The 23777-nt window shown below is 54.4% G+C and overlaps 1 protein-coding gene across 1 annotated transcript in view; it reads left to right on the top strand.

The window, feature by feature from the left end:
• The window catches only part of NTN1 (netrin 1), a gene marked incomplete at its 3' end in the record, with an annotated part of 181521 nt that overhangs the window by 126698 nt on the left and 31046 nt on the right, over positions 1-23777 (top strand). The window contains exons 3-4 of the mRNA XM_082861805.1: positions 5680-5829; positions 9075-9128. Coding sequence (XP_082717931.1) covers positions 5680-5829; positions 9075-9128 — 204 coding nt within the window. The remainder of the gene's footprint in view (positions 1-5679; positions 5830-9074; positions 9129-23777) is intronic.

Raw genomic sequence — 23777 nt, forward strand, 5'->3', positions numbered from 1 at the left:
AGCCGAGGCGTGAGAGGGCCCCCAGGCTGGTTGGTTGAGTGGCAGGACAGTCTGCCTTCTCCTGAGGCCCGGGACGCGCCTGGGCAGAGCCCCTCGGGAAGAAGACGCTTTCCTGAGGCTGCACACAAGCTGTGAGCGTGCTCAGGGGCCCAGAACAATGTACCACAGGCCTGGAGCTCAAACAGCAGACATTGATTTCTCACTGCTCTGGAGGCTGGAAGCACAAGACCAAGGTGGCCGCAGGGCTGTTTCCTCCTGAGGCCTCTCCTTGGCTTGAAGACGGCCGTCTTCTCCCTGTGTCCTCGTGTGGCCTTCCCTCTGGGTGTGTCTGTGTTCTCATCTCCTTACGAGGACACCAGTCATGCTGGATTGAGGCCCACTCCAGTGACTGAATTTTACCTTAATCCCCCCTTTAAGGAGCCTGTCTGTGAGTACAGTCACATCCCGAGGGACTGGGGTTAGGACTCCAACATTTGAATTCTGGGGGGGACGTTATTCAGCTCATAACACGAGTTCACAACTGGCTGGAGGCCTGGGCGGTGGCCGTGAAGACCTCTGAGGTTCGGTTCGGTGCTGTGGTGGTTTTCTCTCCCCCTCCTGTCTGGAGCTGCTCCAGAGGGTCTGGGTGCCAGGCCCACTCCCCTCTCCTCCACACGCATGTGTCCTGGGATCACTGCCATTTGAGGGCCCCTGGAGCCGGGTCCTCAGGAAAAGCAGGTAGATGTCCTGATAGGAACCCAGGATGGGTTTCCAGAGCCAGGGCTTGAGCTGCAGTGGAGAGGGGCCAGCCCCAGGCATGCCTCTCCTCCTTATGGGAGCTGTGGGCCTTCAGGGATCCAGGACAGAGAGTGTCAGAGAGAGCAGGAAAGGCAGCTGCTCGGGACCAGCAACCAGGGATCCGAGCTGAGAGGGACCCTGGCCATCACGGGGGTCCTGAGAACTGCTCCACCGGCCTGCCTTCCAGGTCAGCTTTGCAGGGGCTCTCGGCAACCCTGGTACACTTCTCGTAGCTGACGACCCGAATCTCAGAGAGGAGGTTCTGGCCCAGTGCAGCAGGTCGTGGTGTCGGGTGGGGTGTGGAGGCAGGGCCTGGTGTGTGCCCGGCAGCAAGAGCACTTTCCTAGACTCCTGGGCCAGGACACTGCAATGGACTGTGGCAGTCGGGGTGACGGGCCCAGGGGACAGGCCACTGCCCTGGATCTTAGCCTGTTGAGTTGGAAGCAACTTTAGTGCAAGTTATAGACCTCCTGCCTTAGAGATGAGTCACCCGAGGCTCAGAGAGTGAGGCACTAGCTCAGGGTCACACAGCATTACTGGCAGGGCAGGGTCAGACCTGGGTCTCTTGACACTCATCTGAAACCATCTGTGTGTCCTGAGCTGTCCGTTTCTGGCCGATGACCCAGAGCAAGGACAGTCTGTCTCCTCTGCGCCAGGAGGCCCTCCAGCCCACATGTTCGTGAGAAACCTAATCCGGCCACCTTCTCAGGGGCCTGGGCTTCCGCTGGGTCTCACCTTCCTCTTCATGGAAAAACCCTCCAGTAGCTTGTTTCCCGGGACCAGGTGCTGCCTGCTGCGTGCACACGGGTGACCTGCCGGGGAAGGGCCTGACCTCCTCCGTAAAGGAGTTGCTGACTTCCCAGGAAACGGGAGTCACCAAATGGGCTTCTTGTGGCAAAAGACATTCTGACCCAGACCTCATTCTCGGAAGAATCAGAGAGGCTCTCACTTCGTCCCCTTAACCAGACCCTCGCCAAGGAAGAGCCTTCCACTTGCCTCACATCTGCATCCTCCCAGCTCAGCTTGTCCCCACCCACTCCCCTGCCCACTGTGGCGCTGTGTGTGCGTGCGTGCGTGTGTGAGGGCCTGTAGGAATCTACGTGTGTTTGTGTGTCTGGGTGTGTTTGGGGGTTGTAGGGATATGGCAGGATCCCTTTGCCTTTCTCTCCCTAAGGACCAGGGCTGGGGCCTCCTATGTGGGCAGCTCAGGCCCCCTTCCTGTGACACCGCTAGCTGGATTCCCTGGTCCAAGGATATAGAGGATCCTCTGTGGGCTGTTGTCATCCATCAGTTCTCCTCACACCTTGAAGCTCACCCTTCTTTGCACAGAGGGTATAAGTTAGGCTTTCCTTATTCATGGGCTTTTGGGAAAAGTCTTTACTTTGGGGCCGTTTAGCTTGGAATTGAGAATGAGTGCAATGCAAGTCTCTGTGTTGGGACTGCATTCGGCTGCCCGTAAGGGATGTCACCTGGCCTGGGTTTTCACAGGGAAGTGTGCTGTGTATTTCTCCTTGCAGAACAAGAAGCGCAGAGGGGCAGTCTAGAGGGTGAGGGCCCTCGGTGACGCGCTCAGAGGTCAGGTGCTTTCTGTCTCCCGGTCCGTGGCCGCCTCTGTAGGGTCTTGCTGATTTCACAGGCTGGTGTGAGGGCCAGAAGCATTACATAAGGGAGAGTGGATGTGCTCAGGTGTTCCAAGGCGTCCGGGTGGCAGACCTGTGCTGCAGGAGTGCTCCACCCCTGGGGATGGTCCCACCGCCCTGGAGGTGACCTGAGTAGCCTCCTGAGGCCCCCCACCCTGTGGGACCCTGCCGGCTTCTCTTCCTGGAACAGTGGTTTTTGAGGAAGCACAGTCAGCCTGCTGCCTCTGTGAGACCAAGGGCCAGTCGGTCAGCGTCTTTGCGGAATCCTGGGAGAAAGATGTGGAAACCACACAGCGCAGTGCCCAGAGGATGGCCCTAAGGATGCGCCTGCTCCATGAAGCAGACGCCCTGCCTTGCCATCACCCGGGTGGCCCCCAGCCCTGCTGACCTCAGCTGGTGCACGGCAGCCCACCAGCCTGGGGGGTTAAGGGGTCACCAGCTTCGAAGGGCCTCGGGTGAGGGCGATGCACGCTGCTCCCCCCAGATTCTGCTCCGGGCTGGCTCCTGCCTTGGTAAAGACGACCTGGGCCTGCGGGTGACTTGGCTCTGACCCTCCAGGGACCAAGCAACCTTTGGTGATCTCCTCCCAGCCAAGTCCAAGGCCCAGAAGTTACTGGCACGCAGCTGTGCTCTGTCAGCACGGAGGGGAGGACGTTTGGCCCGGGTTTTAGGATTACCAACAGGCTTGCGAGGCCGGCCAAGCGAGGTCAGCTGGCAGGAGCCTCGGGACTCCACCTCTGCCTGGTGCCCACAGCCGCGGCGGGGGCTTGGGACGCCAGGGTCCTGTGCTGTGGCCCTCTGCTGTCGCCAGGCCAGCTCAGAGACGCTGTCCGTGCCCCGTCACCCTTCCCATCACAGGGATGGATCGAAGGTCAGAGGTCGTCTCCCACCATCCGCTCCTCACATTATCATTCACAACATGCATCAGGACTGAGTGAAAAAAGGGAAGAAGAAGAAGAAAAAACCAATAGGAAATGAACTTGAATTTAGCGTAGATTTTAGGCACGTTTCTAACAGAAGGATTTGCTGCTGTCTACAAGGGCAGGATTGGGACAGTTCCACGTCCTCCCCCAGGCCTGTGGTCCCTGCCGTCCTCTCACCTGACACGGAGCACCCCGCGGCCAGGACCCCCCCCCCCCCAGCTCCCAGAGTTTCCAGAAGCTCTCACGTGTCCAGACACAACTTTGACAAACAATTCCTCACATTCCTCTCCCTTCTGCCCACTCCCCACTCCTCCTTTCTCTGCTAACTCCTCCTCAGCCCCTCCTGGGCCCGAGGCCGGCTGGGAGAGGCCACATCTTCACCCACGCCTCCTGCCCTCACGCTGAGCAGCGCAGCTGGGGAGGTGCTAGTTTAGCTCTTTGGGGAGCTCTGCTCTCACTTCTTCCCTAGCATATTTTTTTCCCATTGAGAATAGAAACAGCAACTCTGGCACCAAGTGAAGTTGCTGCAGGATGCCCTCCTGCAGACGGCTCTCCACCCTCCCCAGGCTTCCCTGGGGAGAGGGAGTGGGGAGGGCAAGGGGGGCCCCAGGGATCCAGGGAGAACTTTGGCCTCCTTCATCCTGCCCCCACTTCCCTGCCCGCGCTGAGTCCACCGCCTAGGTCCAGGGTGGCAGGTGACCTGTGTCTGCAGGTCCCACAGTTCTTGCCCGAGCGTCGTGGAGTTGGTGGCAGTCTTACTCCACTAGCTGACATAGCAAGACACCATAGACCGGTGACTTCGACAACAGGTATTTCTCACAGTTTTGGAGGCGGAGAGTCCAAGATCGATGTGCCTGCGGATTTAGTGTCTGACGACAGTTGCTTCCTGGTTTGCAGACCACTGCCTTCTTGCTGTGTAGAGAGAGATCTTTTCTTCTTCCTCTTCTCGTAAGGGTGCTAATCCCATCATGACCTCATCTAAACCTAATTACCGGGGACTTCCCTGGTGGCGCAGTGGTTAAGAATCTGCCTGCTGATGCAGGGGACACAGGTTCAAACCCTGGTCCAGGAAGATCCCACATGCCGCGGAGCAACTAAGCCCGTGCGCCACAGCTGCTGAGCCTGCACTCTAGAGCCCGCGAGCCACTGAGCCCGCGTGCCACAACTACTGAAGCCCGCATACCTAGAGCCCGTGCTCCGCAACAAGAGAAACCACCACTACAGTGAGAAGCCCGTGCACGAAGAGTAGCCCCTGCTCAATGCAACTAGAGAAGGCCTGCACGCAGCGATGAAGACCCAAAGCGACCAAAAATAAATACTTTTTTAAATAAAATAAATAAATAAACCTAATTACCTCCCAAGGGAAGGGCCCACCTCCTAATGCCATCACATTGAGAGTTAGGGCTTCAACATATGAATCTGCAGGTGGGGACACAGTCATTCAGTCCGTAATAGGGGGGATGTTCCCTCAAACTCCTCTGGCCATTTCGTCACTGGGATTGGGTCCTTGGAACACAGGGAGGGAGCCTCAGGGTGCGGTGTGATAGGGTGGGCAATCCCAGCTCTTCAGCCCGGTCCAAGTTAGGAGGAGGGGTGTGGGGTACAGCAGCGGCTGGCCTAAGAATCAGGGCCTCGCGGCACCTCCCAGCTTGGCCATTCCTTTGCTGCAAGGTCCTGGGGGTTCCTTCACCTTCGAGTTTTCGCATTAAATCGGGGTCTTTCCATGGTCGCTGTGACTCTTCCTAGCGCTACAGTTGACGGGCTTTGTGGTCCAGAAGCCTGTGTCTCAGACTCCGCCTGGCTGCCAGTCAGGGTGGATGGACAGAGCAGAGTGGAGGCCGCAGCCTGCGGGGGAGGTCACACCCCCTCGGTGACTCCCCTGACCTGGCAAACCCCGGAGCTCCATCACGCCCCACACTCTGTCCTTCCCATCCAGAGGGTCAGGAGCTGGCTGGGGCAGAGGAGTGACAGGGCACAAAGCAGCCTGTGAGGGGCAGGCGTACCCCCAGTTCTGACTCCTGCACTCACGCTCAGCCCGTGGGCTGTGTACATCTTCCTCCCGGGGCTTCGGAAGGGCTCCCCCACTTCACCCTTGCCCCCCAGACGGTCCTTTCAAGTCGGCCCCTTCTGATTCTCATTCCCCTGTTTCCAGGTAGGCAGGTGGTCAGGCATCGGAGCTCCTGGAATGTGTGCGGGCTTGGCTCCCCCAGCCCTGCTCTTCCCCTGGGATGGGGTCCGGGGCGCCACAGGGTGGGGAGGACCCTGGGGGGAGGGTGTGCTCTGGCCACTCCCCACCCCCACCTCCGCCTCTGACCCCCCCTGTCGTGTGTTCTCCACAGCCTGCGATTGCCACCCTGTGGGCGCCGCTGGCAAAACCTGCAACCAGACCACGGGCCAGTGCCCCTGCAAGGATGGTGTGACCGGCATCACCTGCAACCGCTGTGCCAAGGGCTACCAGCAGAGCCGCTCCCCCATCGCCCCCTGCATAAGTATGCCAGGGCGCCGCCCTCCTGCAGGCTGGGGTCGGGTGCGGGCTCGGGGCTGGGAGGCCCCTCCCGGACACGGATCACCCGCATCCAGTGGGGGTAGTGCTCCCTGAGGTGGCCCTCTGCGCTCGGGGAGCCCGTGTGAAACCCCCAAGGCTGCGGGGGTCTCCGCAGAGCCAGCCCATTTGTGGCTCTCTGTCCTGAAAAGACAGAGTCTCCTGGTCCCAGGGTGGGGGGTGGGGGGGGAGCAAGCCCCCCTTCCTCAGCCCAGGTCCTGTTCCCATGTTCCACCTTGACCCTGGGCCTGGGCCTGGGTTGGGGGGCCTGGTCAGGGGCTGCCACTGCTGCTGCGGGAATTCCAGGATCCCTGGCAGATTCAGAACTGAAAGGATGGACTCCACAAGGCCTCTGAAAGAAGCCGGCATGGCTCCCATGCGCCCTTCGGAAGGGTGGCAGCCCTCCATGAGGGTCCTAGAGGCCCTGGCAGGCCAGCTGTCGGCCCCTTAGTTGCTGGAACTTGAGGCGGGGCGTGAGCAAGATGGGGGGGGGTCGCTCAGGGGCCTTGGCTCGGAAGAGTTTTAACATCTTACAACTGGTAGGATTGCGCAGGTGTTACGAGCTGGATTCGCCCTGGATGGAAGTCAGGCCTGGTTGGGTGCTGGCCCCCGGCCTCAGCCTCGTTGATTCCGTGTGCAGGGCTGACCCGCACCCAGAAGGGAGGGGGAAGAACGCGTGAATCCTAGCCTACTAGGCAGACACCAAGGATAAGGCTTTTTTTCTGGAGCAGGGGTTAGCACACTCTGCTCGGGGATTTGGCCCACTGCCTGTTTTATGTGGCTCGATGGGGTTTTGGGTTTCTTGTTAACCTTTTTAAAATGATTGAAACAGAAATGAAAAGATGACTAGTTTATGACATGCGAAAATGATAGGAAAAGTTCGGTGTCCATAAATAAACTTTTATGGGACCAGCCATGCCCACTTGTGCCCGTGCTACCTGTGGCTGCTTTGGGGGTCTAACGGCAGAATTAAGTAGTTGCAACAGAGACCCTACGACCTGCAGGGCCTGAAATCTTTGCGAGCTGGCCCTTGGCAGGAGAAGTCGGCCGACCCCTGCTTGTGGTTCTCCAGCGTCCTGTAGCTCTGGGTGGGCACTGGCTTCTCAGGTCAGGCACGGGGGGCTTGGAACAGACAACCCAAGGCAGAAGCAGGAGGGTGGGGACCCCTCAGCCCGGCACCTGCTTGGGGTCCTTGGAGTGACCCCCTAGATCTTGCGGGGAATGTTCTCACACCGGGCAGGAGCCTTAAACCCCCAGCACCTCAGCTGCCCGACTCAGGTGCGGCCTCACGTCCAGGACACGACGAGCCGTGTGGGTTCCAGCAGCTTTTCTGACCAGTTTCTACATCAGGAGATGTTTCCTTGTTGGCAGGGGTCCAGTAACAGCGGATAACGTAAATTCGAGCCACGGGAAATTGAGCTTGTATCCATCCAGGGCAGAGAAGGTTGAAATGAGTTTTCACGACATCTAATTGTCAGGGTCTCACAGCTTGCAAGAGTCTTTCTTTTCCGTCCATCCAAAAAGCTGCACGGTGAACATTTTTAGAACGCTGGGAGGAAATTAGCACCACCATCTGGGCTTACGAAAACATGAAGGGAGCAAGTGAGGTCTCCCTTTTAAAGGGAGTCAGGAGCTGTTGGGTTTCCCAGAAATGGCTGAAACCAACATTTCAAATCCCCAGGGGGAAAGGCCTTGACATGGAGCTTATGTTTCAGAATCAGGGACAGAAACCTTGGGAGACTGGAACTGTCCCTTTCCAACATGCTCTGTACCGTCTCCCTTCCTCTCGCAAAGGGCGGGCTGATGCTGGGGAGAGCGTTCCCACCAAGGACCTGAGGACCCGGGTCTCCATCTGCCGGCATCAGGCTACGGGTGCCCAGACAGTGCCTCGGACACTTGTGTCTGATTCGCAACAGCTCTGGGAGCCCCGGGGCCCTCTGCTCACGTCCCAGAGCCAGGCCTAAGGAGCTGGGCTTGGGCAGCCAGGGTGCCTCCATGGCCACTGGCCCCAGCCCCATTCCTGGACTTGTAAGATTAGGCTGGGCTGTCTGGATTTCTCTCTGGAATGTTCCTGCTGGGCCAGGTAGCTCAGGAAGGCTCAGAGAGGGCCTGCTAGGAGGCCCGGCTTCTTAATGAGCTGCTGTGACGGGGCACCTGTGGCTTGTCGCTGATAAAATCACCCGAGAGCAAGATTTGACTCCGAATCGAGGGCTGGGTCTTCTGCCTGTTCCTTCTGAAGGTGCAGAGGCTGGCTTCTGTGGGTGACCCTCACGTTTGCCCCCAGGCCCGGGTATTCCATCTCGACCCCCCCAAGCCTCAGATCGCAGCTGATCTAGAGTCTGGGGGTCCGAGGGAGGTCTTACCCCTAATAGTCAGATGGTGGCCAGAATCAGTGGGATTCGTGGAGGCCTCTGTGACCCCCCTGTTCACATGATCACTCAGCAGGGGAGGTGAGCCCCTGTCCCTCAGGGACTTTCGGCTCGTGGTTTGGCCTTGTCTAGAAAGGAAGCCAGAGACGTGAAGCCTGGGTCTTCCCGGAGTCTGGCTGAAGTTCCTCACCTTTTCTGAGCACCGCGCGGGAGCCTGTAGAGAAGCTAGTTGCCCTTCTAGGTAGGAGAGGAATGGTCACAAAAAAGCACATGTGTCTGTCAGGCCCTACGGTCTTCTGTACTGTCAGTCTTTTCTGCCCACGGAGAAAATGCCTTAGCTTGTGAGATGCGAGATGTGAGCCCGGGGGAACTTGGGCCAGGGGTGCAGGCCCCTCTCTGCACATGGAAGACACCTCCCAGTCCCTCACACGCCACCCCTGCCATGGACCCCCTTCCCCACCAATGAGTCAAGGTCAGACCGGGCCACGCAGCCCCACCGTGATGAGCAGGGGGCCCTGGGGACCCCTCTCTCTGCCCCAGGGGCCGAGGTGAGTCAACAACACTCAGACAGCAGAGGGGTCAGTGTCCTGCCTTCCCCTCGCTCCTGTCCCTGCCAGGTGGAGGGATGGCTTCCAGAAGAGAACAGGTAGGGTGCCCGGGCCCTCACACCGGCTTTCCCTTCCTCCCTGATCATCCTCTGCTGGGGCGAGGAGTGGGGCTGGGAGGGAGGGCCCAGGAAGGTTGGGAGGAGTCTGCCCTGTGCTCGTTCTTCTCTAACATGTTCTTATTGTTTCCCCTTCCTCTCATCCTGAACCCCACAAAGAGATCCCCGTGGCACCGCCGACCACTGCAGCCAGCAGCGTGGAGGAGCCCGAAGGTAGGCTTCCCCCTTTGCTGCCTTCCTGCTTTTGCCGTGGGGTGGGGTGGGGCGTGGGGAAGGGGGTTAGAGGGGCCAGACTCCTCTGAACCAGCATCGGGGTGCTGGTTGGTGTGGGTGGTGCCCCTGGGCTGGATTGAGGATGATGGAGCCACAGGGCATTTTTCTGCGATGTCCCTTCCAAGAATGGTGCCTAAGGCTAGCCTGTCTCCCAAGCCTGGGACCCTCAAAGCCACATTCCTCTTGCTCAGCCAGCGAGGGTAAGAAGCTGCCTTCCAGTCCAGGGCCACCTGAGCTGGGGGTGACTCCTTTCGGGGTTGCAGAGGAGGAAGGAGATGGGTGGTGGGGATGAAAAAGGCATTCTAGAGCATTGGGGTCCACAAACAATTGGGGGAGGGCATGAATCGGGACAGGAAGAGACTCACCCCCTCACTGTCCCTTCTAACTGAAATCAAGAGTTCCCTGGGAAAAAAAAAAAAAAAAAAAGACTTTCCTGGTGGTCCAGTGGTTAGGAGTCTGCACTTCCACTGCAGGGGGTGCGGGTTCGATCCCTGGTCGAGGAACTAAGACCCTGCTGTGTGGTGCAACCTAAAAAAAAAAAAAGAGTTTCCTTTATTGCAAAGATGGGCCACAAACCATAGCAAGGCTAGCAACATCAGTGATTTGGCCACCAGCAGAAATCCCAGCCGTTTTCACATCACGTTAGAGTTGGTGCAGCTATCATGGAATAGTATTTACGCTCACTGAATTGCTTCAAAATGATGCAAGTTACCAGACCTGCTGCTAGGTCCTGACTTATAATCATTAATAAAGAAACACATACATTACATAACTGTACCCTAAATCTGGGGTTTTGGAAAGATTTGGGTTAAGTGTATTTCAGTATTGATTAGTTTCCTTTGTAGTCCTATGGATTTTATTTCTGCATTTAAAAACATTACTGTGAGAAAGTAAAAATGTCACTGTGACGTCCGTGGACGTCACCAGTCCTTGGTACAAGAAGGGTCACCCAGTCCTGGCTTTGGGTACAGAGAGGGCTCGGAGCCTGGCTGGAGGGGGCACCAGGAGAGCAGGCCATGCTGTACCCAGCGCCCTGGGCCTGCGGTCACATGGGGCTTTTGTGTACTGGTACTTGGAGTGGGAATGGGGGGGCAGGAATGGTGACAGTGGGGCCCTGCAGGGACATCAGTGTCAGCTCTGGGAACCCCTTTGCTCCTCCCCAGATCCACCTGTTGGGGAGGTCTGTGCACCCATGTGGTCACCTGAATACTTTAGTTTTTAAATTTTTATTTTTGGCTACGTGGCACAGCCTGACCAGGGATCGAACCTGTGCCCCCTGCAGTGGAAGTGCAGAGTCTTAAGCCACTGGACCGCCAGGGAAGTCCCCACCTGAATACATTAGAATAGACTGGATTTTTTTTGAATATTGGCCATGCGCTGGGAACTTGAGAGAAAACGGATTCAGAACTTGGATGTGCACCATCACCAAACAGCCCTCAAAGAGGAAAGGACAGAAAATTTCAGGGAGTGCTGGAGGCTACACTGGGGAAAACCAAAGATACTTTGGTCTTGGGTTGTTGGGCAGAGTCTTCTGTCACCTTTGGTTGAGCCCCGGGGGACACTTACAGGACAAATAGTGCTGGGAAGGGGATGAAGGAAGCAGCGTGACAGGTGCCTGGGAGGCAGGATGAGGAAGCTCTTTGGTAAAAACACAATAAAAGGAACAGCCCAGTTCAGCTCTCGGGTAGAGCAGTTTTGAAGCGAGAAGACACTTGCAGTTAATGTAGTCGCGATTCTTGCTTCCTTGCTGTGACATGAGTCCCATCAGAACTCACCGGGGCTGAGAATACAGCTTATGCAAGGACAAGGCATATCTTCACCCTCTCTCTCTCGCTCTCTCACCTCCCATCTTTCTGGGCCTTGCAACCCTGTCTTTATGTTTCTTGCAGTGGTTTTGGCTTTTTCATTCCACCTTAGAAATGGGCAAATGGAAACAACAATAGAGGAGAAGCAAAAAACAACTCATGAGATTTCTGTACACACCACAAGAAGCTGGTATAAAACATGCAACGATCTCCGCTCAACCAGACAAAAGATTCCTGGGCAACTAACAAACACTTGTAGCATTTTTCTTTGAAAAGTGTTTATCAACTCTCAGTTAACTTTTCTGACTCCTTTTGATTTGATCACTGTTTATTTCCTTTCTTCTTTCTGGACGTTTAAAAACATGGTTTAAATGGATGCAAACAGTAAATGAACACCCTTTAACAAAGTGCTTTCTCCACAGAGGGGCTAAGTGAGCAGGTGTGATGCTTGCTGGGATGCTGGGTCCTTGGCCGGACCCTTTGTGACCTTCTCTGGGTCTCCGAATGGTCAGGATCTGTGCTGCTTTTTCTGGAGAACTCGGGCCAGGTCTAGACTACAGGCGCTGGGACTCTGGGGTCTGCCACCACAAAGAGGCCCTGCTCTCCTCATCTCAGCAGGAGGGACGTTGTGGGCAGGAGGCCAGGGGGCCCCCTGGGAAGCGGGGCCTGGGAGCTCAGTACTTCCAAGCCTGTCGAGTCTTGCAGTGTTTGAATAGGGAAGGCCTCCGTGCTGGGCTGCCTGAGAAAAGCTTGTTTACTTTTGCCTGCGGAACAGAGGAGAATTAATAAGGCAAGAATTTGTCCTGAAAGCTGACGGACATAACCTCACCCTGAACCCCTCCCCTTGAAGGGCCAGCTCACTCCGGGAATGCTGTCCACCTGCTCGCTAAGCTGGCTGGTACCCGGTCTTGGGGCAGGGAGGCGAGGAACCCTGGGGCCAGGAGGGAGATGGGGCAAACCGACTCTAAACCTATCTACTTGTGGTTGTAGAGGCCTCCACCGCCTGCCTTCCCTTGCCCTGCACCAACTCCGAGGTAGCTGTCGGAGTTTGGTTTGTGGGGGGCATATTGTTTGGTTCGTGGGTACCCCTTGGTATAGCAGCAGTACCGTCTCGGAGCCGGGAGATCTGGGGTTGGTTCTCCCCTGGGTGTGAGGCCTTGGATAGAGCAAAGACTTCTCTCTTCTGCTTCCTTGAAAGATGACGGGGTGGGACCAACGGTCCAGGGCCCTCCCCGCCCTGCCTCTCCTGGGAGGATTGAACTTCTGCTAATAAGCTTTCTCCTTCCTTGTAAATGCCTGCTTGCACCCCTCCCCCCTCTGCTGACCAGCTTCTTCCGCGGGCCTTGCGGGTCCTCATGAGCAGAGGCACGCAGTAAACAGTTAACACCTGGCTGGGGCGGGGCCTGATGTATAGCATTTGCTGCTTTCCCTGGTGTAAACGGCTCCCACGTGAGAGCCCACGTGAGCCTCCCCCGGAGACGCGTGAGGGAGGAAGGGCCGCCTTTGGGCGGGGCCAGAAAGACGTTGACTTCCGCTGGCCTCCTGGGCTGGAAGGGGCACGGCTGTCGTCCGAGTGGAAGCTGGACCCGGGATGCAGGTACGAGAGCGAACAACCGGCCCCTCTCCTCCGCCCCCACCTACCTGGGTCTGGGGTCCACCCTCTGGCCCAGTTGCGCTCACCCCCTTTGGGGCCCCGAGTGGTGCCCTTTGCCAGCTGCTCCAGTGGTCCAGCGGGGGGTGGGGGTGGCTTCTGAGGCCCCCCCCGGCAGCCGTTCGGGGGAGCCTGGAGGCTGAACCTACGGGAGCTGCCCCGCCCCAGGTGCTTCCAGGTGTGGGGTGGGAGTGGGCTGAGAGATGTCACCTCTGGTGGCCTTGCAGCACCTCCATTTGTTTCATGGAAGACTGTTGGGTTTTTATAGACCTGCTGCTGGATAAGCTTGGAGTGTTCTCATTTTAGGCTTTGGTTTTCCAGGGTAGGGGGTAGGTTGGGTGAGCTGATAAGAGTTGAACGCAGTACTGGCCGAGTGTTCGGGCGGTGGGGGGGCAAGGGCAGTGAACTGGGAGTTCTGTTTGATCTTGTTTCCTCCCCTGTGAACCGGGGTCATGATAACCCTGTTGTGTACGGTTGTCGTGGGGATTAAATGAGATGCTCTGGGTAAAGCCTTTGGTTCAGTGGCGGGCCTATCCTAAGTGCTCAGTAAAAAAGCAATGGATGGGGCTTCCCTGGTGGCGCAGTGGTTGAGAGTCCGCCTGCCGATGCAGGGGATGCGGGTTTGTGCCCCGGTCCGGGAGGATCCCACATGCCGCGGAGCGGCTGGGCCCGTGAGCCATGGCCGCTGAGCCTGCGTGTCTGGAGCGTGTGCTCCGCAATGGGAGAGGCCACAACAGCGAGAGGCCCGCGTACCGCAAAAAAAAAAAAAAAGCAGTGGAGGGATTTCCCTGGTGGCGCAGTGGTTAAGCAGCCGCCTGCCAGTGCAGGGGACGCGGGTTTGAGCCCTAGCTGGGGAAGATCCCACATGCCGCGGAGCAACTAAGCCCGTGCACCGCAACTACTGAGCCTGCGCTCTAGAGCCCGCGAGCCACAGCTACTGAAGCCCGTGTGCCTAGAGCCCGTGCTCTGCAACAAGAGAAGCCACTGCAGTGAGAAGCCTGTGCACCACAACAAAGAGTAGCCCCCGCTCGCTGCAACTAGAGGAAAGCCCGCTCACAGCAATGAAGACTCAGTGCAACCAAAAAGAAATAAAAAAAATTTTTTTTAAACAATGGAACGCCATGGAAAATACAAACACTGCAGTGTATGGAAGGGTTGAGCTGAGCTGAAGTCTCTTAGCTCCTCACCAGGGATGTGGGTTTGTGTGAGGACAGGTGTAGACAGTCAGCCAGAGGGAGGGCTTGTGAGAAGAACTTGATTGGGAACAGGTGGGGCTGCCCAAGGCAGAAGGTGGCCTCACAGACTGTAAGACCCTGTTAAAGACTGGAAATCAATTAAAGGGCTTGACTTCACAATAGCCAAAGGGTGGAAACAGCCCAATGTCTACCTTTGGGACAGAATGGATGGTGGCAGGATGGATAAACTCCATGTGGTATATCCAGACAGTGGAATATCAGGCAGCCATAAAAAGGAATAAGTACTGACACATGCTATAACTTGGATGAACCTTGAAAATATTATGCTAATTGAAAGAAGCCAGACACAAAAGGCCACACAGCGTATGATTCCATTTATATGAAATGCCCAGAATAAGCAAATCCAGAGACAGAAGATCAGTGGTTGCCCAGGACTGGGAGGCGGGAGGGATGGGGAGTGACTGTCTGATGGGTACAGGCTTTCCTTTTGGGGTGACAGAAAATTCTGAAACTAGAGAGTGGTGATGGGTAACATCGCGAATATACTTAATGCCACTGAATCGTACATTTAAAAATCGTAAATTTTATGTGTGCTTTACTACAATTTTTTTTTTTTTTTGCGGTATGCGGGTGTCTCACTGTTTTGGCCTTTCCCGCCGCAGAGCACAGGCTCCGGCCACGCAGGCTCAGCGGCCATGGCTCACGGGCCCAGCCGCTCCGCGGCATGTGGGATCTTCCCAGACCGGGGCATGAACCCGTGTCCCCTGCATCGGCAGGCGGACTCTCAACCACTGCGACACCAGGGAAGCCCCTTACTACAGTTTTTTAAAAGTTGAGTTTTTGAGGTCAGAGTGCAAGGGTGCAGGGAATCTGGTTGGTTTGGGGTGGACTGGGTGGAGAGCAGGAGCCCTGGGGACAGGGCGCTGGGGCTCGGGCAGCCGTGGGGGACGTGCTTGCCTTCCTGATCTCTTGCTCCCTGGGAGACTTTTGAGACTGGGGGGCCACTTAGCACCTCCCCACTTCGTCTCCAAGCAAAAATAGTTCAGCCAACATGGGGGAATGGCGGACGCCCTCTGTTGCCTTCCAGACGTATGGCAGTGGCCGTGTTGCCTAGTGTTACGTTGAAAAGGTCTGACCTCACAGCCTGCATGCTTTTAGAGTCATCTGAGGAGGGTGTGGTTCCCTGGGCCCCAGGTAAGGGAGCCATGGGTACTCCTGGTATAGGAGAGAGGGACCTGTGCGTCCATTGGGGGGGAGCTAGGATCACCGACCGTAACACTTGTAAGCAGCTCGTGCCACTTGTAAGGAGGTCTGTTAATTGAGTGCTGATTGGTTTTCAAAAGATGGTGTGACGCAGGATGTAGGGCTGTCCGGGATCAGCTGTATGAGGAAATGGCTGTCAGATAAGTAGTATCCCAGGAAGTGTTTGGACCAGACCCATGAGTAAAGATAGATCGATTCTGGCTACATGAAGGCGGAGACGACGTTTATATAATGCTTGCTATGTGCTCAGCACTCTTCTTGATTCTTAGCCATTTAATCCTTTCTTCCACCCAGATGAGGTAGATACTGCTGTTACCCCATTTTACGTAGGAGAAACTGAGGCACAGAGCGGTCAGTGAGCTGGGATTCCAGCCAAGGTCTCCTGGCCTCAGGGTCCGCTAGTGACATTAACCTCCCCATCATCATTCTGCCTCTCAGTAGTCCTGCTGGTTGGTCACTCTAGGTTAATTTAAAAATACATAAATATGTATATATATACATACACACACACTTATGTGTGTACACACACACACACCCCTGACTGTGTGGTAACATCCTACCAAGAGAGAAGACAAACTTGTGTGTCCGCAGGGGACCTGAAACCAAGGTAGAGATGGAGGTACAGCCAGTTAAAAGCCACTGTCTCCCACAGGTGCCCGTTAAAGTGGCCCTTGGGAAGGAGGGTGGTTGGCTAGGGGCGCTGGCGTGGCTGAGGCCACAGGGTCTGGGCTTGGGAGAACCAGTTAGCAGTGACCCGTCCCTTTGGTCCCAAGGCAGCCGAGGGAGACGGGCACACGGATCAGCTGATACCTGAAAACAGGTGGCGGGTAGAGGTGGGAAGGGCCTCTGTGCGTTCCTCAGAGCCTTGTGTCATAACATGTGCCTGCAGAGAATCAGCTGAAAACTGTTAAAACTGGTGAGAGAATTCTGCAGGGAGACCATTACAGAATTAACGTACAAAGGTCAGTAACTTTTCCTGTGTATCAGCAATTACAGAACCATGTCATAGCAAGTGAAAAGCATAGAATGGGATCTCTGGCCTGTAGTTAAGTGTTCAATGAGTGTCAGTTTTTTTTTTTTTTTTTTTTTTGCGGTACACGGGCCTCTCACTGTTGTGGCCTCTCCCGTTGCGGAGCACAGGCTCCGGACGCACAGGCTCCTCGGCCATGGCTCACGCGCCCAGCCGCTCCGCGGCATGTGGGATCTTCCCGGACCGGGGCACGAACCCGTGTCCCCTGCATCGGCAGGCAGACTCTCAACCACTGCGCCACCAGGGAAGCCCCCGAGTGTCAGTTTTTTAATGATAATGGAAACAAACTCCCAATTAGAACAGCAACAAAAATATCAACTACACAGAAATAAATGTAGCAATAAAAGTACAGACGGTATTTTTTTTAAAGGGTAAAACTTTCCCAAGGGACACTAAAGATCTTCCCATGTTCCGGGAGGGCAAGATTCGGAATTGTAAAATGTCAGTTCTCCCTGAAATCTGTAAGTTCAGCATAATTCTACTCAAAAAATCTCAATTGGGTAGGATGTGATTTTTAATAGCCAAGAATGTTTTTAAAAAAGAAGAGTGATGAAGGGTGACTTGCCCTAACAGATTTTTTAAATATTGTAAACAGGATATTTACGTTAGTGTGATCCTGGCATAGGAATAGAGAAATCACGAAAGCTGAGTAGAAAGTCCAGAAATACACTCAAATGTAAACATAAGAACTTGTGTATGATAAAGTTGTGATCATAGATCGGTGAGAAAAGGGATGAGTCAATCGGTAAACGGTGCTGGGAAAATGGCTATTTATTTTAAAATAATAATAAATTTCTACTTCATGCTGTGAACTCATAAATCCCAAGGTATGAAATGTATCTTTAAAATGAATTCTTGGGACTTCCCTGGTGGTCCAGGGGTTAAGACTCCGCGCTTCTGATGCAGGGGGCATGGGTTCAATATCTGGTTGGGGAGCTAAGATCCCACATGCTGTGGGGCGTGGCCAAAAAATAATAATAATAATTAAAAAAATAAATTCTTAAAAGTTCTAGAATAAAGCATGTCAGTATCAGTGTAATCTTGGGGTGAAGAAGGCTTTCTAGATAGGATACAAAAGCAAGAAATCATAAAGGGAAAGATTTTAACTAGATAAAAATAGAAAACGTCTATACTTCAAAAATCTCTATAAGCAACATAAGGTAAACTAAAAGCTGAAAAATATAAATTTTTAACATGGATGACCAGAGATTAATATTCTCAGTAAATAACTTTTACAATTCACTGAAAAAGAGATCCTAATACAAAACTGAGCTGAGAAAATGAACTAGAAATTCAGAGAATTTGTACAAATGGCAATCAAGCATCTGAAGTATTACACTTACTAGTAATAAAGCAATAATATTAACAGGAATACCATTTTAAAAACCTCATTAAATCGACACTATTTAGAAAACAAAAAGTAATTCCCAGTGTTGAAAGGGTTTGGGAAACAGGCATCTACCTGCTCTGGTGATGGGAGGGCAACGCGGTGCCAAGTTTATGAAGGGTGATCTAGCATCACGTATCAAAATGTACCTTTAGCCTCATCCTTTCACTTCTAGGAATTTAGCCTAAGGGAATAGTGATGTGTCGCAGGACTTTGCTCCGAGGTAGCTTATTGCAGCATTGTTCATAATGACAAAAGAGGGAACCGACCAAATGTCTTTCAGTAGCGTTTTAGTGACTCACGTATGGGATATCCATATAATAATGTTGTAGGAGAATTTTTGAGTGTGAAATGAAAAGATACAGTATATGTCCGAAGCAGATTATACATCTAATTACACACGGAGGGTCAACTTTGGTGAAAAGCCTGGCTTACAGAGCATTTCAAAGAAACTATTTCATTGTGCTCATATATTCCGGTAGTTCTCAGCTGGGGCTGCTTTGCCCCCATGGGACATTTGGACATTACTGGAGATACTTCTGGTTGTCAGAACTAGGGGGAGGGTGCTGCTGGCATCTAGTGGGTTGAGGCCAGGGACGCTGTTAAGCGTCCTGCATCGCACAGGGCAGCCCCCATGGCAGTGAATTATCCAGCCCCAAATGCTAATAGTGGTGCCGAGGTTGAGAAACCCTGGTGTATTTTTACAGGATGACATCCATGTGCTCTGTCCAAAAGTATTAAGGCAGGATGCTACTGCTGCCTTGGACCCGCTCGTTTATTAGTTACGCATCGTATTGAAGTAGATGCCGCTGAGGGCTTAGAAAGTGAAGTTTTCTGAAGTCAGCTGACGTCTCCTGCCTGATCACAGGAAGTGCTGTGCTCACATGTAGCCAAGTGTTTGCCTGGTCCTTTCTCTATGGTGAATTTTAGCCCAACCTAATATGACGTTTATCCAAAATTCTGAGCTTTACTATATATTACTGTATTTTCAATTAGTGTGGTTTAATTGTGTGTTAAAATTTTTATGATGAAAAATCTTGGAGCAGTGGTGAGAATAGAGTGGTTAGACCTCCACATTCGTATCACTTCGATTTAACATCGTGTCCCATTTACTTCAATTTTTTTTTTTTGCTGAAATATCTTCCAGGAAAAGCTTAGACGTTATGACATTTCACCCCTAAATATTTCAGAATTCCTCTTCTGAAAAAGAAGAACATTTCTTACATCTTCTCACCAGCATTATTACACCTAACAAAACTAACAAAAATTCTTTAATATCATCTGATGCCCAGTCCACCTTCCAACTTTCTTGGTCGTCCCCCAAATGTCTTTTACAGCTGGTCTACTCAATGGTTTAATTATTAAAACTTATGCAATCGTGAGCTACACAAAGTATTATATTTAGAAGCGCATCAGAGTCCTCGTGGTGGGGAGGCTTGGGCTGCTTCTGCGGCTAGAACGCACGTGGAGTGATGTGTGGGGTGAAAAGTGCTACCCAGGTGTTACCTATCGTCATTGTTCGTGGTCTAAAGGAAAAGGCATGGCCATGTCAGGCCTGAACTTTGGGCTTTGGGGCTGGGGGTGGGGTGAGAGCTCTGGGCCTCCTTTAGGGGAGTGTCCCCAAGGAAGGGGCACCTCCACAGCCCCACAGAGGGGACAAGGGAGCCAGTCACCATCATAAATGCTTGCCACTTCCCTCCGTGGGAAGCAGAGGGTGCTGGAGCTAAAGGCCGGTCAGCTGTGACTTAGGTGCCGGCGGGGCTGGAGAATTCTCGGTTGTGGAGCTGTCTTCTGTTGCTGGTGTGGCACGGCATTCTTGGCCTGTCCTCCAGACGGTTGCATTCATCAGATGTGCTCTGGGGGCAAAACAGCCTCTGGTTGTTAAGCCCGGATTTCCTGACATCAAGCCCAGTTCCCCAGAACCCTCCGGGAAAGGAACCAGAGGCTGAGCCAGGGCACATGGGGGCTCTTCTCTCGAGCGGGACCTGCCCACTCCACCCGCCCTGGCTGGAGACCAGACGGATCCGTATGTGTTGGGTTGGACCAAACGGAATTGTCATTTTATTCGACCATTTGTGACCCACAGAAATGGCGGTTTCACATGGTACGGACTCTTTCCATCCGCTCAGCCAGGAGACCCTGCTCTGGGCGGCCTGCATGAACCAGTTTCTCCCTCTGTCTGTCAGTCTGTCTGCGTGTCTCGCTCTGATTTTCGAGACTGTCTCTCTATCTCTGGGTCTTCCCTCTGCCTTTGTCTCTGTCTCTCTTCCCCACCTCCTTCCTTATTCCCTCACTTTCCCCATCTCCTCCCCCCTCCCCCTTCCCTCCCCTCCCCTCTTTGGGGCTTGCACAAAGGGCCAGGGCAGAGGTCAGGCTGGGGTGAGCAGGGCTGGGAGAGAGCCACTGGGGGCCTCCCCGGGGGAGCACAAAGGAAGCCATTTGCATGGGGGGTTTCAGGACCCGCATTGTTCCCCTGTGGCTGGGCTTTTGCAGGTGGAGCTGCCACCAGCCTTGGAGGAGGATAAAGGGATGAGCTGGGAGACCAGAGAAGCCTGGGGGAGGAATATTTAGCCCTTCTGGGAGCTCTTCCCACCGGGGACTCGAGAGGGATGGCAGATGGGAATGGGGCAAGTGACAGGTGTCAGTGAGAGGATTGGAATCCCCAGGACCCGCCCTGTGTCACGAGGACGTCACAGGGTCCCTGACTGCAGAGGCTGGGGGTTGGGGGCGTGCAAGCTGCAGAGCTAGGCTGAGGCAGGGTGGATGCCGAGACCCCATCCCCACCCTGCAGGGTGGCCCCCTGCCCAAAGCCGTGCCCGGAACCTCCCTTGGGATTCCTGTCCAGGTCGTGGGCTGGGCGCTGGTGGGAGGGGACGCGCAGTAACACACTGTGCCGGCGTCACAGTCCGTCCCCTCTCTGGATTGCTGTTGGGCTCGGCCCCTGCAGAACCTCAGATGCTACTGAAGTTAGTTAATACCGCCACCCCCAACCCCAGGGGTGGTCCCTTTGATTTATTAAGTACCCTGCCGGATTTAAAACTACTCCAGACTTGATAATGATAGTAGTAATGCATTAGTCCACTTGGGCTGCCGTAACAAAAGACCGTAGAATGGTGGCTTAAACAACAGAAATTTATTTTCTTAAAGTTCTGGAGTGTGTTAAGTCCAAGATCAGGGTGCCAGCATGGTTGGGTTTTGGCAAGGAGCCCCTTCTGGATTGCAGACTGTCGACTTCTTACTGTGTCCTCACCTGGCGGGGAGAGAGCTCTCTAGTGTCTCTTCTTTCTTTCTTTTTTTTTTTTTTCTGCGGTACACAGGCCTCTCACTGCTGTGGCCTCTCCCGCGCAGGCTCAGCGGCCATGGCTCACGGGCCCAGCTGCTCTGTGGCACGCGGGATCCTCCCGGACCGGGGCACGAACCCGTGTCCCCTGCATCAGCAGGCAGACTCCCAACCACTGCACCACCAGGGAAGCCCTGGTGTCTCTTCTTATAAGAGCCCTAATTCCATCCTCATGGCCGCCACCCCCATGACCTCGTAGAACCTTATTTACCCCTCAAGGGCTCCACCTCCAAACACCATCACTTTGGGGGTTAGGACTTCAACATGGGAATGTTGGTGGGACACAGTTCCGTCCATGGCAAGTGATACTGGCAACAATGTTAAATGCCATCGTTAAGAGCAGGGATTTTGAGTTTTTCATGACCCTCCCCCCACCCCAGTGACCCAGTTAAAGTGTCCTGCAGGCCGCTTGATAGCTTTGGGCTGTCTTCTCAATGAAATGAAGGTGTTGGGCTAATGGTCTGTTCGGCCCCTTCCCGCTCAGTATTTCCAGGTCCCAGCTAGTTGGAAGGCTGGTTGGGAGACTGTGATCGCGGGGCCTTCTGGTCATAGAACCCGGGTGTTTGCCTTGGGGGCTCTTTCAGGGCTGTGTCGAGGGGACCCTGAGGGATTTGGACCGGGAATGGTGCCCAGACCCAGGGGAGGGAAGGCGAAGAGGAGGATGGGTGGGGCATGTTGTCTGCCCACTTAGGCAGGCGTCCTCCCTTCTGTGGACAGGGACCTTCAGTGTTGGAAGGACCAACGTGGCCTTGAGGTGGACGAGGCTACCAGCTGCCCCCTACCGTCTGATACACAGCACAGACCGTCCCCACCCCCCAACCTACCTCCTGTCAAGCAGGACTCTTGCTGCTCCTAAAGCTATGGGTGTGGCCTTTGAAACTAGGCCCAGTCTGCCCTGAGGCCTGACCACACAGATCAGGGGCCTTGTGTCCTTTTCCCCCAGGGCAGGGCTTTATCTCAGAGCAGTGGATCTGCATCTGGGGAGGCGCAGTGGGACACTGCCCCCTTCCAGTCCCTTCCATGGGAGAGGTCAGCCTCTCCCCAGCGAAGGTGATGGCCAGTGGGATTTGCACTGTTTTGTGGGCTCTGCTCAAGAGTAAAGTGTGTTGTAGGATCGAGGAAAGGAGAGAGCTGTTTCTTCTGCAGAGATGGGAAATGAATTGGGGTCTGAAACGAATGTATTCTGTGCTGAGAGGTATCTGAAAATCGGTGGTGCGCTGGGGCTGGCGCACACCTGCTCCCAAGAGCTGACTGTCGGTATCTCTTCCCAGCTCTGTGCTCAGGGCATCCTGCTGGCGGTTTGAAATTGGCCACGCTGGGAATATTTACACCTTGGAAATTGGCACAAGCTACGAATCAAGGCTTTTTCTTCCCAGAGAGCAGGTGGTTACGCATTGCTCAGTGTTTCTCCTGAAAGGCCTCCTGGGAGTGGAATTTTGTCTCTTGATACCAGTAGGAAACCTAGAGATAGCTCATCCGATCTGGCCTCCACATTGGACAGATGGGAAGACTGAGGCCCAGAGGAGAGCGACTTGGCCGAGGTCACACAGTGGGTTGATGGCAGAACCTAGGTGAGGACTCAGGTCTCCCATCTCTCAAGTTTCCGTGGACCATGGTGCCTCAAGCCAGCATCCTTCCAAGCGGTAAGCTGTGGAGAGAAATCAGACATGGGGACTTGGAAAAGATTCCTCTTGCTGAAGAGAGGTGAGAAATTCCTAAGTGTTTGGGGCAGCAGATGTAGTGAAAGCTGCCTTAAAATTTCCTCCAAGCCAGGCTGGGTTAGATTTCCACTCATTGCCATCCTGCCCGCTCCCCCAGCAGGTGGGACACAGCCTTAGTTTCCTGGCATTCCTTCTGTCCCGTGAGGTCACCTCCTTCAGTCCCAGGGTTGGAAAGTTGTACTTCATCTAAAATCTCCCTGCAGGCGAGGACATCTTCACCAGATGGAGAGACCTCGGAGAAGGTGGCGATCTACTCTTAGGCCCGATAATCTAGGATTGTCTTGGGTCTGAACTTCATCCCTGTCCTTCCCCCTCTTTGTGGCAAAGGTACTGCTGTGGATGGGGGAAGAGGTGCAGTGCCAGCCGTTCATTTGGGTTGTCAGGGGCCCCAAGACAGCGATTCTTGTGACATGATTTATTGAGAGGATGTTCTCAGGAGAAACTAGTAAGGGGGTGAGGTGGGCAGGGCAGGGGAAGAAGCTAGGAAAATGTGTGGGTTCACAAGTCTGGCCTCAGCCTGTTTCCATGGGCGGTCTAGACAGTGAATCACCCCAAAGAAGTTGCCCTGCTTACAAGCAAAAGGACTGGGTGCCTGCCCACGTAGCTGGCCATTGGCTGTGGACTGCTCGCTGGGATGGGGCGTGTGGACGTTTCCAAGCAGAGCAGTTTCCATGAGCCAGGGGCAGGCCTTCAGAGGAAGTGCAAGTGTGAGCTGGTGGCCGCCACCTCCCACAGCAGCTCTAGGTGGCTATACTGGTCCAGGAAAGGGGCTCTGGTCCAGGAAAGGGGCTCTGGGCCAGGCACCCACCACGTCTGCTGTACTTGGTAAGTTACTTGGGGGGAAGGCAAGTTTTACTGGGATTTGGGAACCCCCTGTGGATTTCTGTTCACTCCCCCACAGCCCTGTGCTGTGGAAAGGCCTGGTGGTTTTTCTCCGGGGCCCATGTCCTCCCTCTGACGCCACGCCAGTCGCTCAGTAAAGACAGTATTGTGATCTCTCCTGTTATCTCTCTCCTCTACCACGTACGCACCGCTGCTGCTGTCCTAAGTTAGACTCTCTTTACTTCTCACCAATGCTGTATTGGTCAGGTAGGCTTCGTGCTGTAAGAAGCATCCCGACAGTCCATCGCAGGTGTTCCTGGCTGGGTGGCTCCCTTCCAGGCAGTGACTAGGGGCCTGGGCTCCTTCAGTCATGT

This window comes from Leucopleurus acutus, assembly GCF_964270905.1.
Source record: "Leucopleurus acutus genome assembly, chromosome: 19".
In the NCBI taxonomy this organism is placed as follows: Eukaryota; Metazoa; Chordata; class Mammalia; order Artiodactyla; family Delphinidae; genus Leucopleurus; species Leucopleurus acutus.